The 19131-nt window shown below is 42.0% G+C and overlaps 1 protein-coding gene across 1 annotated transcript in view; it reads left to right on the forward strand.

Annotated features, from left to right (window-relative positions):
* The first annotated feature begins 485 nt into the window (after positions 1–485).
* adamts10 (ADAM metallopeptidase with thrombospondin type 1 motif, 10) overlaps positions 486–19131 on the forward strand; it is a 41219-nt gene continuing 22573 nt past the window's right edge. The window contains 8 exon segments of the mRNA XM_025054157.1: positions 486–1309; positions 2211–2298; positions 7294–7683; positions 12145–12291; positions 12529–12731; positions 14988–15156; positions 15548–15750; positions 17447–17530. Coding sequence (XP_024909925.1) covers positions 7581–7683; positions 12145–12291; positions 12529–12731; positions 14988–15156; positions 15548–15750; positions 17447–17530 — 909 coding nt within the window. The 5' untranslated portion in view covers positions 486–1309; positions 2211–2298; positions 7294–7580.

Raw genomic sequence — 19131 nt, forward strand, 5'->3', positions numbered from 1 at the left:
GTGTTGAGCCGCGGCCTGCTACAAGTTAAATACTTTAGTTTAATTATTACAAAAGACTCAAAAGACACAGTGTTGCTTTTATGATAAGTGTGTACTTACACTGTACAATTGAATAATTCAGTACAAACTACACTATTTCATAGAGCAATCTTAGATAATTAAAAATACCCCACATCTGAACTTTGTCTCCAATCCAGAATTATAATAATTGTATATTGTATATATAATTATACAAATGGTCTTATTTTTTATGGATAAAAATCATATTCTTGCCTATCAAATAATTCAACAGTTCAACAATTGAATTTTTTATAATTAAAAAGTGATACGTATTTCGCGTCATTCTCTCTCTCTCTCTCCCTCTCTCCCTCCCTCTCTCTCTCCCTCTATCCCCTTTTCATCAGTAACAGCTGCTGGCCTGCACATCATGCAGCCAATGAGCAGAATCCCATTGGAGCAGCGAAAAATTACCAACGTTAAAACAAAAGAAGGAAGACGTGGGCCTTCAAAATAAATTACGTTAATGCGTTAGTCACTGTTTCTTTCACGCACATTTCAGAATAGTCTAAACTTAGTAAAGGGAAACACCCAAACACAGAAATTCCTGAATGAACGCCATGTTACACTGTACTTTTAAAATATTGTTTCCCCCATTTTTTAGACTTTTTTAATACACTCTAAAAGACTTGAGTGACATCTAGTGGCAGAGGATTTTACATAACCCTTCAATCACGTGCCATGGTCAATATTATTCAGATTCCCGCTTGTATTTCTTCCTCCTCCAGTCTACATGATAATCTTTCACAAAATGATGTGTAGGGCCACACAGTGGCTGAGTGGTTGGTGCTTTTGCCTTACAGAAAGTTAACTGTATGCATGTTCTCCGTGTGTGAGTGAGTTTTCTCCCGAATTTTTATTTTTTTATATTATATAATTCATTTTTGCATATACAGTGAATGCAACTCTACACTACACACCAGAGACTCACGTTTAAAAGTCACGTGTAAAACAATTATATCCAAGACAGAGGAGAATGATATACGTATATATAAAAATATGTTTTATTTTGAAAACAATTACAGGAAGTATGGATTTTGTTATTGCCTTTCCCTTGACTACCATCTGTTGCTCTCTGCTTGTGGAAGTAAAAGAAGTGGAGTCTCCTCGGTGACCCGCCGGCGGCACCGCCTCCTCCTCCTCCTCCTCCTCTTCTTCCTCCTTCTCCTTTTCCTCCTTCTCCTCTCAGCTCCTCTGCTCCTGCTGCGGCTGTCTTCTCTCTGCTCAAACGTCTGCAGGAGGACGCAGTGAGGTAGGTCATAGACTCCGGTCAGCCAGTCTGTCTGCAACACTCTGCTTTTTCATGTCCAGCTCTGCAGGAAAACTGATGCAACTGGAGTCCAGCGGCTGCTGCTCTGTTAGTCTGTGAGATCATTCCTCCAGAAACCCCTGGTGCAGAGGGTCTCTGAAGTCTCAGGAAGGATTTTCTTTTATGCTTTCTGTTGTGGCTTTGCACCAGCGTTGGCTCAACCTGTGGTTGGTTTATGTGCAGTGTGAAACCTGGTGTCTACCAGTGGAAATGAAAGCATTCTGTTCTCCTCCAGAGCTGACTTGGCTGATGACAGGGCAGTGTGTGCGTGCCCGTGTGTGTACGTGTGTGTGTGTGTGTGTGTGTGTTGCCGTTTTTGTTGCACCTTAAGGACCTCTTCTTGTATAATCACTGACCTTGTCAGGACCAGCAGTTCTCACCACAGACCACAGTCTGTTTCTAATGAGACAGAACCCAGTTTCTTTCTCAGTATTTTTTTTTGTTAAGACTTAGATAAATGTGTGAACAGTTATATATAAGCTCATGGTCATGCATGTAATGTGTAATTTATGGCTGTAAATTGAGTGTGGAGATAAGGCTGAGCTCCTGACTCAGTGGATGTTCTCAGACCTCCTGGTAGGAGTTCACACCAGACCTCGTGGAGGCCATAGCTTGGTTTTAATGAGGCAGAAAGACATTTTAGTGCAATTTCTTTATGTGATCAAGATATGAAGAGTTTATGCTCAGGTCGTGTATGTGTGTGTGTGTGTGTGTGTAGGGANCTTGCAACAAATGAAGGCTGGAATTGTCTTTCTCACCAGTTGGGGGAGCACGTTACTGCCCCCAGTGTCAGCTGATAGAAACCCAGTCCTGACTGTAAATGACATTGTTGTTTGTTTTACAGATTTGTTTGTGGAAATGTGTAGCTCCTGAGAGACCAGCTGGAACAGTGGCTGATTCACTCCAAGTGCTGACTTCACAGAAACCTGCAGGTTGGTGTGTTACATTCCTGACGTCTGTGTCGTTTGACTGTCTGTCACCGTCCTTTATCTCTGGTTCTTTTTTGGCCAAAGGCTTGAGCCTCAGAGGAACCACATACTTAATGCCGCCTGCTGTAGTGGTAGCCTGTGTGTGTTGCAAAGACTCACATACACTAATATATGTTTATATTTTTTAAAGACAATATGGCGTTACTTATGCAGCCGGCAGCTCAGTTGGAGGTCAGGGAACATTGGGTGGTCCTCGATTTTCCACGGCAACCCCTGAACCTCTGTGTATCACTGTCCTAAATAGACCTACGGGGTTACATCAGTAGAAAATAGGTGTGGGTTCAATAAGGTCTTAATGGCCATTGGCCACACAGTTGCCCTTTACCCTCATCTGGGCAGTTTCTAAAATGACCACATCAAACACAATGACAGGCGATATCTCAAAACCGTAGGTACATTTCAATGACATATTCATGGCCACTGCACTTAATAACTGACAATGATAATGTTCCCCACTGCCATATATTATCAATCAGCGTTAACGTACAAAGGTTTTTCTAATGTTTACATCCTTTACATTAAAATATTTTTGTGTTTTTATTCGTTTTAAAAAGACAGCTCAGAATATATTATCAATCAGCGTTAACGTACATACATTTCCCTAAAGTTTACATCCTCTACATTACAGTATTTGTTGTGTTTTTATTCGTTTTAACAAGCTGCAAGCTACTTATGAGGACCAACCTGAGGCTTGTGGACACAGATTGGTCTGAAACAAGTCCTTGCAGATCTTAAAATATCATCCTGATTATTGTTGTTCACAATAATCACTGAGGTGCATCATAGGCAGTGCATCACTGGGAAAGGATGAACATGATGATGCACATGTATGTTGCTTTACATATCACTGTTCTCATTTCAAATTCAATCATTAAAATTTGAAAAATGTGTTACATTTAAAAAGTAAAAAGAAATAACTTAATGTTGGTTTTAAATGTGGCCTCATACATGTGTAACCATGGTGGGTGTAGGATGACTGTTTTCCAGGGCTTGCTTTAGGGGGCGATGTTGAGGCATCTTGGTGCATCCAAAGATAACGACTCCAGGAACTATTTTTTATTGTTCCTGAGTTTCAGGCAGAAATTCACAAGTTGTCATGCATGTTCAGGTTCTCAAAAGGCAAATGATCAGACTTCAGGCAGAAACTTTCCTAGTCATCACGTTAGCAGCAGTGAAGCCAAACTGTCATATTCCTTCTTTCGGTGAATTTTTACGACAGTTTGTTGCATGACTGTGGTCACATTTTATCCGACGTGAGTACTTGATACTTTTCTTCGTGCTGAGCGCCGTGTTTTTAGTGCTTTGGATTTTGTGAGAGCTGCAGATCAGATAAAAATGTACAAAAAAGGGGATTGTGATAAAAGTCAGAAAGAAGAAAAACCCCTTCACCTCCATCTGTGCTCTGCTCCCAGTGCTGCTGGCTGACTCACTTCATGTTGAGTCAGCTCTCTCCCTTACTAAATATTGTTTCAGACTTGAGAGGCACATTTTCAAAGGGGGAGCACGTCCGAGGTTCTCCCGCCTGTTTACGTTCCCACTTTTCATCTGTGCACAGTTTATTTGGGGGCAAGAAATGCCCGACCCGTTCCCTCTTTTTGAGCAGATTACTAAATAAATTATGGTAGATCAATATATCTATCTATCTATCTATATAACTTCTTTAAATTCCATCATCTATCACCTGTTTAGATTTTTCTCATGGACCACTTGGTCCCCCGGTCCTGAGGTCCTATGTGGACCTCTGTTATGCTGAAATAATACATTGAATCCAATGCTGGTTCGTGAGCTACTATTCCATGATCAAAGTGTAGAGAAAAAAAAGGAGTACTGTAAACTTGAAGCTCTAGGGAACATGGGACACTTTGCATCTGCCTGCTCTGCACAGACTTCACTTGGAGCCGGTCATGTGGCTTCTATTAGTGAGCTAGTTTTCGGAGAACTCCGTTCTCCCTGGCAACACTTACAGACAAGGACAGTGTAGTTAGCTCTGGTTTTTAAAAGAAAAATGAAAAACAAACAAAAAAAACCAACAACTTTCATGTGCATTCTTTTTACCACATGCACGGCACCAGTCAGTGCTCGATGTTAGATAACAACAGAAAGAATGATGCTGTCATAACCTGCCTATATATGACCAAACCACTGTACCCCAGCCCCCCACCCCCCTCTGTTTCTGTGGGCTCTGACAACACTAGCTCATCATTGGTATCAGTCATATTTTCCTTTTTAGGGTTAGAGTTAGGATAACTAAGTTACCCATCAAACTTCAGAGAGGTGGTCCCAGTCCCCTTAGAAAGTGCCAAAAAAGTTGTGCAAAAAACAAAAAAATAAAATAAAAAAACAATACAGTCAAAACAAGCATTAAGTTGAAGAATAATACAGATTTAAAAATAAATTCCTCGGAGTGTCGAAGGGTAATCATTAAATTTGGACATTTTCCTGTACTTCGGCCAACTTCTTTTAGGTTATTTTTTCTCACTCTGACATGTCGAAGGCACGTCCAAGTAGTGCTTCTGAAGAATCAAGGCACAAAGACAGCAATGAGTCAATCATAGCAAAATAGTTCCAACGCCACATCCCGGCTTAGTGGTCACAAGAAGTGCCACAAGTCATGAAACCCTGCCCAACAAGTCAGAAATTACAGAATTGTCAGGACTCTGATCCAAAGATGACTTGGCAACGACCTCCAAGTACGCCGGGAAAACCGTTTGTTGTAGACATTTCAAATTTTTTTTGATGATCTACACACACACCCGGCTGTGTCTCGGTGCAGTCAGTCCAACGCCGGTCCAACTACATGGTTGATTCAAGAATTGTGCGGTCCATCACTGTCAGTGTTTGACCGTTTGTCTCTGCTACGTCCGTGTCTGTGGTTCATGCAGTACTTTATAAGCGTAACCCATTCAAACAAAGCCCAAACGGGTGAATTGGTGTACACACTCTCTGTCCTGCAGAAAAAAACATGGGATTTGATCCCTGCAAAATTGAGAGTGAAACAGTTTTAGTCAAAACTAAACCATGGAAGATGTAGCAGCACCACCTCTCCTCTATGAGGTAGTTCACTCCTCCTCTACCCTCTGGTAAGGTTAGTAATGGAGCAGTAATTCACCGTGTACATGCTCGTTGCTCTGGGATTCATTTGATCGTTGTCCACAAATCTTCTTGAGCTGAATTACTTGAGAAGCACCAGAGGGCGTCGTGAGGGGGTGACTCCCTGCCTCTCTTGTTCAAATAAACAAGGAGGGAGTTAGTGTGGTAATAAAAAGCACTTGATATCAAGCTGCAAATTTAATAACCACACCATCATTTGAGATTGGAAACAGAAGTAATGAAAACAGAGGGGGTTTTGGCTGATGCAGGAAATGACTGTGACAAAGTAGAGAGAGAGGCAGAGAGAGAGGCAGAGAGAGGGAGAGAGAGAGAGACTTTCCACCTATAATCTGCAGTGCTACAAAGACCCCACAGTCTGTTAAACAGCTTCGTCTTTTTTTTACTACACCTATAAGAACATTTTTCATCTGATTAGTTCCCATTCACTTCAGACTGGTTGCTGCAGCAGACTTGAGCAGCTTACGCTCTCGCTGTCTCTACGTCTCTTTCATTTCCCTGGGGCTTTGCACTAGTCTTTCTTCTTTTTCCTCCTCTTTTCAGGAGGCAGCTTGTTCCCTTTGCTCTCATCACCAAAAAGTTTCCCATCTGCTTCCGATTACCTTTGGCTGCAGTTGGTTAGCCGCCAGCCATCTGGGCCAATGTGGCGTCTCCGCTCGCTTCTCTTGCCCCAGACTGCTCTGAGGGAGGGATGCAGTGGAGAGAGGGAAGCCAGGGACACGAGTGTGCTGGGCAGACAGACTTCACGCAGCAGTGCAGCCGTCCAGACTCATGTCAAAGAGAAGGGCACCATGCAAATGTCCAGGCTCTGGTCTGCTGTTATAATGGGCACTGTGGGTCAGAGGAAGTCATTTTATTTTCCATTGTTATTTTAAAGGCAGACTTTCCCTATGTTGGAATCCGAGAAATTAACTTGTGGCCAATTACAAAGTACAGTGTGTTTATGAATAGTACAGGGCAGTCAAGTGTACAGAACAGAAAACAGAGCATTCTTCTCTAAATAAACCAATATTTAAATTAGTCATAAGCCTCATATCGTCAGCGTATAAAGGCAGTGACAGAATCAGTTACAGATTCAAATGAATTTTCAACATTTTGTAGTTTGTATGTATTATGTGTTGCAGTTGAAACGTAGCTGAAATTAACCACCAAACCCCAAAACAAATATTGACAAACTGCAACCAGGCTGAACTTTAATTAGGATTTGATGTTTACAGTACTTGCACATACTGAAAACCAGCTTTATATACACATTCATAACAACTGTCTGCTACCCAGGACACTAGCCAATTAGTAAGCCGTACAGTCAGGCACCCAGCCAGCGAGTCACTCAGCCATGCAGCCAACTATCATAGTCATTCAGACTCTCGCTGATGGCAACCTGCTGCTCCTCTCAAATTGGCTCATTTTACCCTGAGAGCCTCTGACATAATACGCACTTCTAGCCCTGTTTGGGCATTAAGCACAGCTTTTTACAAGATCAATGGCTTCCTTTGTGTTTGCTCTCTTTCCGGTGGGCAGGCAGCTTAAAGAGTGGGGCCTCAGGGGCCCTAGGTTGGGACCTGCCGTTGTCTTTGGTCATCAGAGTGAGAGACGGGGTGTTTGCCCTTCACTAAAGCCAAGATTGATTAGCTGAGGGAATAATACAGGACTGGGCGGTCCTTCAATGGATCCTGTATGTGAACTGGGTAGATATGTCTTTTTTTGACTGGGAACTGCACGGGTCAATGAAATCTCACTCTCTCTCTCTTTCCAAAGTTCCTCCCTAGAGTTGGTAGACTAACTCTGTCTCCTATCTGCTTCTTGCTTTTCTTTCACTTACTCTCGCAGAGAGAAAAGAGAGGAGACAGAACAGGAGGAGCCACAAAGATCTGACCAGGATTTTTCCTACTTCCATGAAGACCGGCCCAAATCCATCACCACTTACACTGAACGCACCAAAGACTCTGCTATGTCCATCTGAACTGTCAGCTCCTCCTGCAGCCATGGCCCGACTGAGCGCTGAGCTGTCCCACTGCTAGGTGACGGGGCATCCGGGAGTCCAGGAGACATGTTGGGACAGAGGCCTGGAAGCCACTGCACTGAATTCAGTTACTATAGCTACTACTGTAGTAACCATGGAATCGCTACGAAGGACCGGTCTGGTTTGCACTGTCATCGTCATCATGGTTGTCGCCGAGGTCGCAGGAGGTTACCGCGATGAGTTTGCTCAATCACAAGGTGAGACTGTGAGTTATGAAACTTGTATTTATCAAAAGGCAAAAGGTGTTCTCTTATCCATATAGATAAACCGAGAAAAAAAAACAACACTTACAGCCATCGGAACTAGACTGAGCCACTGCCACTGCACCCTGGGACTTTTTATGTTTGCTCAATACACCATAGTCCTGTCGGGGTCAGGATTCAAACAGCACCAACCTCTAATTCATTGTTTCGCAAAGACTGGGTCGCGACCCTCAGGTGGATTGCAAGAGATTTTTTTTTTGTGGGTCGTCTCGCATCATGTTTCCCAGGAGTTTACGAATAATGTCTATTGACTTAAGTCGCAAAGGTTTGTGACTTTTAAAATATGGGTCCCCAGAAAAATCTGATGAACTTGTTCTGCTCATCTGTTATAGTCAATATACCAGCGAAGAAGTAGTATTTGTCTGCAGTGCGGGTGTAAATGTATTCCCATCCTATTGCAGACAAACCCAGACTAGTGGAAAATCTGTATTATTACCTTTTGAGATCAGACAGACTTTGGCCAAGAAATCTGGTTTCAACCTGTTTTTGAACCATTTTGATTAGGACAGTAAATCCTCTGTCAAGGTAGACTTTTTTTAATTTCTATTTTTTAAAAAGGACTCAAATACAATGTGGGGGCATTTTGGACCATATGCAGGGCAATTTTATTTAATTTTGGGAATTACTTTGTATATCCATCTGGGTCTTGCCAGAGTTCTCCTAAATCAATGTAATACCTTTAAGGCCTTTTTTTATACCACTTAAAATTACATCTAATGCTAAGTTCACTGCCATAACAGTGGAAGGATAAAGTGGAGGATCACTACAGAGGCTGGGCCTCCAAAATTATATCAACCCAGTTGTGTTGCATGAGTGATATGTTGCAAGACAATTGTCCGTTGATGTCCCTGATCGACCTTTTTTTTTGTAGCCTTGTGAACTTTTTTCTCCTCGTCAACATGGTCCAGTGATGAAATTTATATTTCTATGGTGTAAACAATCTTTGAGCAGATGAGAGCAGATTTCTAGTTTTTCTTGCAGAAGTCCAGCTGTAAGACTCAGTTTGACCTCCCAAAAGTTGTTTGGTGATTTTGAAAGAAAATGCCTTTGTTTTTAGTCGATCTGTTTGAAAACCTGAGCCTTAATTGTGAGCTTAGCATAAACGTCTCGAAATATTTGTTGAGTAGATGGAGGATAAAAGTTTGTGTGTATGCGGCAGAGATAGAAGTGGCATCTGGACCTTCACTGTCGCACCACATCAAAGCATGAACCAGAAGTGTTTAGAAGGTCTGAGGTCTGAGGTTTGAAGAATGTAGGCATGTCTTTCAGTTTGTGGACCTGTGGAAGCTGAGGTCGACCGACTTTTCTCAGAAGAGTACAATTCTGCTTCGTATAGTTGTGTCTTAAGGGGGTGAGCGGGGAATGACAAACTGTAGAAGAAAGAAAACCAAAATAGTCTGTTGTGTTTGTTTAGATCTTTTGCAATCAGCTTTATATTCTCTTTACATTGACACAGTACAGTGCTGTAGTTATGTTGCTAAAATCACACACTTCAAAATGGGCTGTGGATAATGTTGTGTGGTCCGACCCTGCAGTCACAGTCTGGGGAACACTGCAGACCTGCAGGTCAGAGTGGCTGAACTTGAACTTCCACAAATCATGTACTGTAGCTGAGGCAGAGCCACGCGCCTCCTCTACCTCCTCTTCTGTCCTCCTCTATCTATGCCACGCGCCTCCTCTACCTCCTCTTCTGCATCGATCTATGTCTCTCACACACACTGAAATATCTTGGCGGCGTAGTCATAAATTGATAAATTGATTCTACATTTCCTGAACTTAAACCTCTGACCTTTGACATCATCTGTCTCCAACCATCTGCCATGCTGTTGTTTTTAAATAACAACTAAAAAAAGTCACAGGGCTTTAACACTCAGAGGTGAACTACACCGATCGCCGGTGTTATATTTGCAATTTCACATTGTTTTTAATTGATTGCTTCAAGCTTCATACTTTTCTTTTTTTTTCCTCCTTGGTTATTTTAAAATGGTGATAGGGCTCTGGTTAGCTCTGTTGCCTCGCAGTAGGGCTGTCACTTTTTCCAAAATATCATGTCCAAAGGAATCTTACATAATACACTAGACCTTCCAAGATATTTAAAAATCTAGCATGTCATGTCCCAAACTCCAAAACACACACACACACAGTTAAATCTGGTTATTTTGTTTTGTTGGTAAATGTTTTTTCATGCTTGTGGTCAGGTGTCAGCTGAAGCAGAGTGCTGTAATCAATGATTAGTCATGTTCCCTCTGGGCATTAATAGTCATTGAGAAACACTAAACTGGAAAGGGCTGTAGAACTTTTGAACCACATATTAGATGCTTTTCTGTAGTGTTTGTTCTGTTCAAAACAAGTGCTCTACAGATCATCAGAGTGGAGAGAAGTCAAAGCTGTGCTTTACCTGCATGGAGTTCGTTCAGGCCACTGTCCCTCGCCACTTATTTTGCTGCGTCTTTTGCTGATCCGTTTTCTAATTAACCGTAAATTAAAGCATTTTGAATGGACCGTATGTGTTCTAATTGTCTGTTGCTTTCTTTTTAAAGAAAGGTCGGTTACAAAGCAGGTTGTTTTTGTTGTTTGCTCTAGGCCATACATCCCACATGGGCTAATTAGCAACAGTTGCGCAGATGTTTTCTTTCCTTTTTAAAATATTTCATCAAGGGAGGTTCAGTCAGCACGTTTAAGGTGATCTAGAGACCAACACCATCATGTTACATAATACTTGAAATTATATTATGAGCACCTAACAGATAAAAAGCACATTCCGACAGCGCTGCTCAGTAACAGCTAGGCTGTGTTGGCTAACAACAAGGGCTGAAGGGACACATTTGTTTATGTTGGGACAACTGTCTGATGAAAAACTGATTTCTCATTTCTCTTTTAACAACAATAAAGGAACTATATGGAACTACTGTAGAGGGTGTTAAATAAAAAGCGTGCAGCAGGGTTTGGCCTGGTACTAGAGGGAGCGACGCTTTTCCATGCAGAGTGTTTCCTTCCACTCTTTCATTTGGTGATAAGAGAATCTGGGGTGATGCCCCGTTCATGGGTGGATGTGTATATGTATTGGCACAGACTTTTGACCGTGCCGCTCTTCTGTACAGGGTGGGTGTCCTGCTAAATTTAGTGTGGGCGTCATTATATACAGTACACGACACCATTCCCTGTCTATCTGGAAGTTTTTTTCAAACTGCATTTATATCAGTGGAAAAAATATTCCAGATTTTAAAGGTATATCACGTATTTTTTACTAAGTCTGGACAGCATATTTGCTATCATCACCGAGCAGATTTTAAAGGTATATCACGTATTTTGTCTGAACAGAATATTTGCTATCATCACCGACTACAACAGCATGAAAGTGCCATGAAAGATGTTATCTCTCAGGTGTCTCCAACAGCTCTGTTTTATAATCGTATCTTTTTCAAGTTTTGAACTGTGTTGTGTTTTAATTAGTCAGATTTTTTTATGGTTGAAAAATGATGAATTTGGGAACCTCAAGTAAAGGTACTGAAGTTTGGCTAGAGATTCCGATCCAGCTCCTGATTTTGTTTTGTCCAAAAACTAAAAGAACGTTGGAAAGGAACAGGATTTCAGTCTTCAAGACAAGAAAAGGAGGCAGGTTGTGAATGCAGAGTTCAACAAAGAACAAAAAGAAAAACACTACTTGCCAAAGTGTTCAGACTGTGACTGAAAATGAAGAAGGAATACATGTGTTTGGTCTGAAACTTCCCATAATCCAAAATAAAGTTCAACCTCAAGTGTTCCATTGGAAAGCAGAATTTGTAATTGTACTTTCTTCCTTCCTTCCTTTCTTCCTACACGGTTCACCCCCCACTCCCCCGCCCCCAGTACAGAGCTCTCCAAGTCTGTACCAGGGAACTCTGATCTCTGGGTATTTACTCTCTGTGGGAATGGGCAGATTCTCTACCAACTGAGGCCAAAGGTTTGATTAAAAAAATGGACTCATTTGACCGTGACCTTTCCCTGTTAGTTAGCTGTTTGGAGTTGTGTGTGTTTGGGCAATAATTCTCCACTAGGGCCAGGCACAGACTGGGACAGGGGGAAGTATACAGTTTCAGGGTAACCATGGCAACCTTCCTTTGGCCTCCTGAAGGAGAGGGTACTTGGAGTGGAGGGGCCTCGTCAGCAATATGCCAAAAAAAGTCAGCAAGTTTTTTCTACGCCAGCTGAGTTACTCTCTCTTTCTCTCTTAAAAAAAAAAAAAAATACTCTCTCTTTCTCACTTAAAAAAACTTAGTTTTATTTCAAATAACCACCATGGAAGCCTTCATCTCTGGTAAACTGGAGACAGTTAGATTAAATTAAATGTCTTTATGAGGTCAAACTGTGACTTTTTGCCATTTTTAAATCTTCTCTCTCCCTGTGTGCTCCCAGCTGCCTTCCTCTCTGGTCTAGGCCATTATGAGATTGCTATTCCAGTACGTGTAGGACCGAATGGTGAGACGCTGGACACACCTCACCATCAGCGCAGAAAACGCCGCAGCACTGAAGACAGGCCGCCTGATTCAGTAATGCTCCTTTTTGAATTCTTCAACACAGCTTACGTAAAAATATTCTTTGCTTGTCAGCCCTTAACATGCTAAAAATACAATAAATGTAGCCTCAATATTTATGGTTTTCTTTAAATTAAACAATATAAAAGAAAGGATGTAAACAGAAAAAAAGCTGTTGCAGTTCTTCTTAAAATACAAATCATACAAGTTACTTATTTTCTAAACCAAATTACTTTCATTTTTTTTCTCCTTCAAGCTCTTTTACACCAGCTGTCTACACCCCGGAACAACTTCCTTCTGAACCTGACGCTGCAGGGAGGCCTGCTGTCCCGACAGTTCAGGGTGGAGTACTGGAAGAAAGGAAGGTTAGCCTGGAGTCATCCTTACTCTCCACACTGCCACTACACAGGACACCTCTTGGACCAACCGCAGTCCAGCAAGGTTGCTCTGAGCAACTGCAATGGCCTGGTAAGGACTCAATGGTTCTCAAAGTGGGGACCAGCCCCCCCTAGGTGAAGTGGGTGCATAGCAAGGCGGGTTTTCAACATTACATCTTATCTGTGAAAATTGCACTGATTTTAAATGTATTTCCCTTATTTGATGAGAATGGAATCTCAGTTTTAAATACATGTTAGTGCAGTTGAAGCAGTAGCTGTCAAAGCGCTCGACCGCACTGCAGAAACAGATCAGACAGTGTTCACAGAGTGTCATTAATTTTCAATATTATTGTTGTCAACAATGCAAAGTCTTGGGATGCAGCTCATCCAGCCCAGATGATGTGAAGAAGTCGTGGAGGTGGATTCTGACTCTGTGTTAAGTGATCTAACAAGTACTTTCTTTGAAGCACACTGAGGCCTTTATCGTCTTCCCATAACACATGGTGTATCAAGTTCTGGCATGTTCTCCTGAGGGCGGTTAAAGGCAGTGTGGGAAATCTAGGATATCATTACTGTAACAGAAGCTGAGGTCAGCAACGCAGGTTTAAGGAGGCAGTGATTTGAGCAGAATGAAGAGGGAGTCTGGTTCCAATAGGCAGTAATTGAGCAACGCCATTGTTATCTGTCATCTTTCAGGCAAAACAGATGTAATCTGGAGTGAGCAGGCTATTAATGTGATCCTTTCAAATACAGTGTACTTTCTAGAAGAAAAAAAAACTCATATATTTAAACTAGTGTAGACTGGGGCTCAAAATAATCTTACAAGTATAATTAAACATGGAACAGTTCCTCTCAAACACACTACCTTCTGTCAGATGCATTTGAAAATGTCAAAGTTAGTTCCCGTCCCCATTATAAATAATTATATATCAAATGACAGTAGATATATTACCTAAGGCTAGTTTTTGTAGCTTCACTGTTTCCAGGCTCGGTCCCATGGCTCTCCTTGTCTCAAGCTGTTTTAGCTGAAGAACAAAGTTGTTTTGGAAGTACGTCAGACGAGTAGTTGTCCGTCTTTAGGCAGCCTATTTATATACAAAGTCTGGAGGGGTTTCCTACAGTTCTTAAACGAAACAGCCGACCTGGGAACCAAAAACAGAGGCCCCAATCACAACATAGGAGGAAGGGGTGTGACGTCACCCTCTGCTCACAGCATCAGTGCTCTGCCCTATATTTACACAGTCGAGATTTGTTTCACGATAACAGAACGGCAATATGTTGCACGTTGCACTTTTCACCTCACGGCACTCAGTGAGAAAGAACACATCTGTGTGTGTTCGTTGATTTTCTAATTTAGGCCCCGTCGCTGGACTAAATCACTGGAGTGACTCGCTGAAACGCAGCGTTCTTACTTGTATCTGCAGCTGACGTCATGTTTCAGCGTAAACAGCCATTAAACATTTGTTTGTCTTTTTCAAACCAAGTGTTGCCAAGTCGCACAAGTAATTACTGTTAGCCAAAGCAGCGTGTGCATTTTCACTGGTGGTGTGTTCAGAGAAGCATCACTAACGTAATTATGAGATTAAAGTTAGTTTTAAACCCCTGCAGAGAGTCGATCACATGTGAGCAGATCGGAAAATGTCTTCTTGTATCGCAAAGACGATAAAGTAAAAAAAAAATTCTAAGACAGATGTGATAGTTTTAACATTTGTCCGATTGTAACAACTGAGACAACGTGAAGACATTTCTCTCGAGCGCTGTGTTAAAGTTCATTCAGGTCAGGTTTTCAACACTCAAAAATCAAACACTGACATTTGAGCCAAACTTGAATAAGAACACGCTGAAATGATGTAATAGGTTCTGATGAAACTCCATCTGATTTTTCTCCCAAAACATTGATACAAACTCGAGTTCACTCTTTAAACGAAGCAAAGAAGCAGGTGGTGGTGTGGTCTGAAAGACGTCCACGGAGGTCTACTCTTATTCTCTCTTGGGCAAATCCCACAACCCTGTGTTCACCCACTGTAACTGTATCACAGACAGCGATCCTAAATTCAGGGTGAATTATGAAATTTTCCTTTCAGCTTATCCTCTTATCACCAGGATCCCAGAGGAACTCGGATTTCAAGATATGTTTCACTGGAAGTTTAGAGAAACTCTCCCCTGCAGCTTTAAGGATTTTAACAGCGGGATCTCTCAGAGGAACTCTGATTTATCTGTGCCTCACCTTGATTCACCCTGAGCCTTCATTGCTCAGTCTTTGTTGTCAGTATTTGATTGGGTTAACTGGAAATGTGTTTTTTTTACTATTCTATTCTATTCTATTTTTGACCTTTGCCCTCTGCAGCAGGGGGTGATTGTAGCAGGAGGAGATGAGTACCTCATCGAACCTCTGGTCTCATCAGAGAACCAGACCAATACAGAGAGGGGGGAGAGAGCAGAGGGGCGCCCCCATGTGGTTTACAAGCGATCATCGCTTCACCATCAGTACAAGGGTTTATCCTGTGGAGTCATTGGTGAGAAAAAAAAAGTTCAAAAATGTTCAAGATTTGTGTTTTGTCTTTATATCATGAGTTTAGGAGCTGAACTGAAGGTTAACTGATTTAAACAGCTGCCTGTAGGAGAAGATTGTGGTTTGGGTTCAGTTCCTAGCTTTGATTAGCCGTGACTTAGATTGTGTTACGGGGCGTTGCTGTAACAGAAAAGTCATGTTGTGAAAATTGTATTCTAACAAAAAATAACGCCCTTTACAGTTTGTCTGCTTGGGATGACATCGGTTGTTGCCTAAAAATAGTTTTAGCTTCACACAATCTTCTCAGAAGTTCCAATACACAGTGTTTGTTTGGTTCCACATACATTTAAAGACAGCGTGTGTGTGTGTTTGTGCGTGTTTGTGATCTTCCCCAGATGAGAAGCCGATGAAAGGTACCTCATGGTGGCAGCGGACACTGAGGACGCCGCCCCATCACGTTGGCCGAGGCCAGCTCCCTCTGAAACGCTCCGTTAGCCGTGAGCGCTACGTGGAGACGCTGGTGGTGGCCGACAAGATGATGGTGGGCTACCACGGACGCAGGGACATCGAGCAGTACATCCTGGCTGTCATGAATATTGTAAGTTTCACAACACAAAAGAAACTTAGTTTAAGGTGGATTTAAAAACATTGGAACACAACAAGGCTAAGTGCAGGTTAGCAGAGTGGTTAGCATGGTGTCTGTGGGTTGTCTCCATGGGAGTCCAGATTCCCCCCACAGACTGAAAACAGACTAGGATTAGGTAAACTGTTCACTCTGTGTTGTGAACATACTGTAGGTGTGAATGTGAGTGTTTTTGTTCAGTTTGTTGTTTAACTGTTAGCAAGATTAATGTGAATGTCTTTAACTGATCCTGAATCAGTTAAAAAATAAAGACAAACTCACTCCAGTTATTTCAGGCTGAGGAAAACACAGTGAATTGAAAGCGTCACTGGTAAAATATTCCACATTTAAAACTAGAAAAACACTGGACAGGAGAGCAGTGTGGTTGTTTATTTTACTGTGTTTCATCAGTTAATCCAGCAGTCAGCCTCGTGAACTGGACTGGCATCAAATCAACTCAGAAACATTTGAAAAACGCAGTCCAAGACCAGAGTGCAGAGAACAGACACGTTTACAGAAACTCGTCACGTTGTGTTTCATCAAGGTTCCCGCGGACTTGGACCTGTTTACGCTCTGAACATTTTAAGTAACTCAAACGTGAGTAAAGTCAATGGGATTGAATCATTCTGGCTGTCCTCATGAAGACCATGTGTTCTGGTCAACTAGGCTCAAGTAGCATGTCATCACACATGTCGGTTCCATCACCAGAGATCACTTCACACATGCTTAATGACTTTAAAGTTTAACAGATGCAGACACACACACACACACACACGTGCACACGTTAAGAATGTTTTTGTGTCGACTTCTATTGTTGTAAAATCACAGGAATCTGTTTTTATTGTGAAGAAAAGGGGGTTCAATAACAACTGACACTCGTGACGACAGGTTTACTTTACTTTAAGTCGTGAAATTTCTGATTATGTCAAAGATAAGGTACGTGGCCCAACAATGACTTTTTCTTATTAGGCTCCTCCACTTCTTTGTGTATAATGAGTCAAAGTATTTAATTTAAATGGTGTTTGTTGATAACAAGATAAAGTTGATATATTCTAAAATAATATATATATATATATATATATATATTCATATTTTGAATTGTTGAAATCAAAGTCCAAAGAGCAAGACTGGTAGGATTTTTTTTGTAGATGTTTTAATGTCCCTTAATATATCAACTACATCCACTCATGCTCTTAGAAATTCTAAAGAAAAATTCTAAGAAATTAGAAATTCTAGATATTTGTCTTTGTTCAGACTTTTCCCCAGTTCTACTCTATAAAAAACTGCATTTGCTGCTGTTATATGCTGACAAATTCTCCAGTGTGAATGTGCAGAGTTGGGTTCATATCAAGAAGTACTCTGACTCCTGCTTGACTCTTACACTACTCTGTTTCATGGAGTATTTGGTCAGAAGTAAAAGTGGAGGATGTCGTCTCAGTCCTGTTTGTTTTCCCACAGGAAAGTCATCCTTGAACCAGGCTGTTTATTCCACCGGCATTAAAACATTAATTTAACTCCGTGTTCAAGACTGGGCTTCTGTTTACTACGAGTTCTCCGAGCGAATATTTATTTATAAGAAAACACACCAGCTGAGAGGACTCTGTCGTCCGCTGTCCTGCCGGCGCATCAGCTGTTTTTAAGACTGGTCTTTTCTTGTTTCCCTGGAGGTCAGGTTGCCAAACTGTTCCAGGATTCTAGCCTGGGGAATGCAGTCAACATCGTGGTGACACGGCTCATCCTGCTCATGGAAGATCAGGTAAAAACTCACTTCCTCTCCTCTGTTTCCCTCTCCTCTGTTTTCCTCTTCTCTTCTCCCCTCAATTCCTCTCCCGTCTTCTTGTTTCTTCTCTTCACCTCTCCCCCCCTCTCATCTGTGTCCTTGTCCTCACTCCTTGTCCACACTTCACTAAATCTCGTCCCTGACAGCGTCTATACTCTCTTTGTCTGTGTCAAATTACTGGCTTAAGTGTCTTTTCCTCCACCACTCCCTCTGGACGACTGTGTAAGTGTGTGTTTTGTGAATAGCGGCTGTAATGAAAGGGACAAGAGGATGTAGGGGGACGGGGAGGGAGGCGGGGGAGTCAGGTAATGACAGGAGTTCTGTACCTGTCAGACAGAAGTGCTTTGTGACTGTCTGGCCTGTTGCTGTGTTGAACAGTTGCCTCTGTGAGCGTGGCTCTAATGTGTTTTCACTGTGCAGAAAACTTCAAGGTTACGTAGATTTGGACACAAAATAAATGCATTTGAATGAAGGCAGAGAAAAACGCCGTCATCGTCAGGTTCAGTCAGGTAGACTCTCAAGGTCTTCTCTGTTTTTTTGGCAGTATTTTTTAGCCCAGCGTGGTCAGACAGTCCACCTTTTCTGACCAGACTAGAAATAACCCCTGGATGAATTGTCACTTGTTCGTTCTAACAACTGGTTTGAACACAAACACACATTTCCATTGTCTGTCCATGTATCGGTGTTGGTCTGAGACTGAGACAATGTTTCTGCACAGACATACATTTGTCTCTGAGTGATACTGAGTCTCACTGTCATTGTTTTCAGTGCAGTAGTGCTGTATAATGAGTCTCACTGTCATTGTTTTCAGTGCTGTAGTGCTGTATGATACATCAGGGGTGGTCAACCCCTGGTACGGGGACCGATGCCATACATCAGGGGTGGTCAACCCCTGGTCTGGGGACTGATGCCGGTCTGCAAGGTCTTTAGGAAGTAGGCCGCAGTGGGAGATGGTGAAAAAAATCGACTTCAGTTTTATTAATTGACAGACATAGACCGTCTGCTGGGTTCATTTTATCTTAAAGTCGTTTAGACAGAGTTCAGCTCAAAAGAAAAAGTACATGACCTAACCAGTGTAGGCTTCTGTCTACCCAGCAAATGACCTTTTTAGCCTGCTATTAACAGCATGCGGTCAGACGTCCATCATACTGCTGACCTTCACTGTAATCTGATGGAAGAATCAAACCTCAGTGCCATTACACCATGGTATGGATGGAGTTTTTTTTAACTATAAATGTCCTATTAGGAAACATTTAGGATTTAAATGTCCACAAATGGGTTAGCTGGGAAATGTGTTTCTCAGATGTGTTTGTCATCGGAGAGAGTGAATGAGTAAATGTTAGGATCATTAGCAGCGTGTGGTATTAGTGTTATTCTAAGTCTGTGGGGAGCTGAGGTAAGGACAGTACAGCGCTGGGAGTCCACTGCTTCTGTCGCGTTCCATGTCTGACAACTTTGAGTTGCCCCTGGAAAAGAAAAACCAGCAGTGGGCCCCTGTGGGATGAGACAATTACTAGTTATGTCACCACATGCATTCCTGGGTTACGAGTCCTTGCCAGCTGTGGCCAGCAGTGCAT

The sequence above is a fragment of the Cynoglossus semilaevis genome, chromosome 2 (assembly GCF_000523025.1).
Source record: "Cynoglossus semilaevis isolate Cse_v1.0 chromosome 2, Cse_v1.0, whole genome shotgun sequence".
Classification (NCBI taxonomy): domain Eukaryota; kingdom Metazoa; phylum Chordata; class Actinopteri; order Pleuronectiformes; family Cynoglossidae; genus Cynoglossus; species Cynoglossus semilaevis.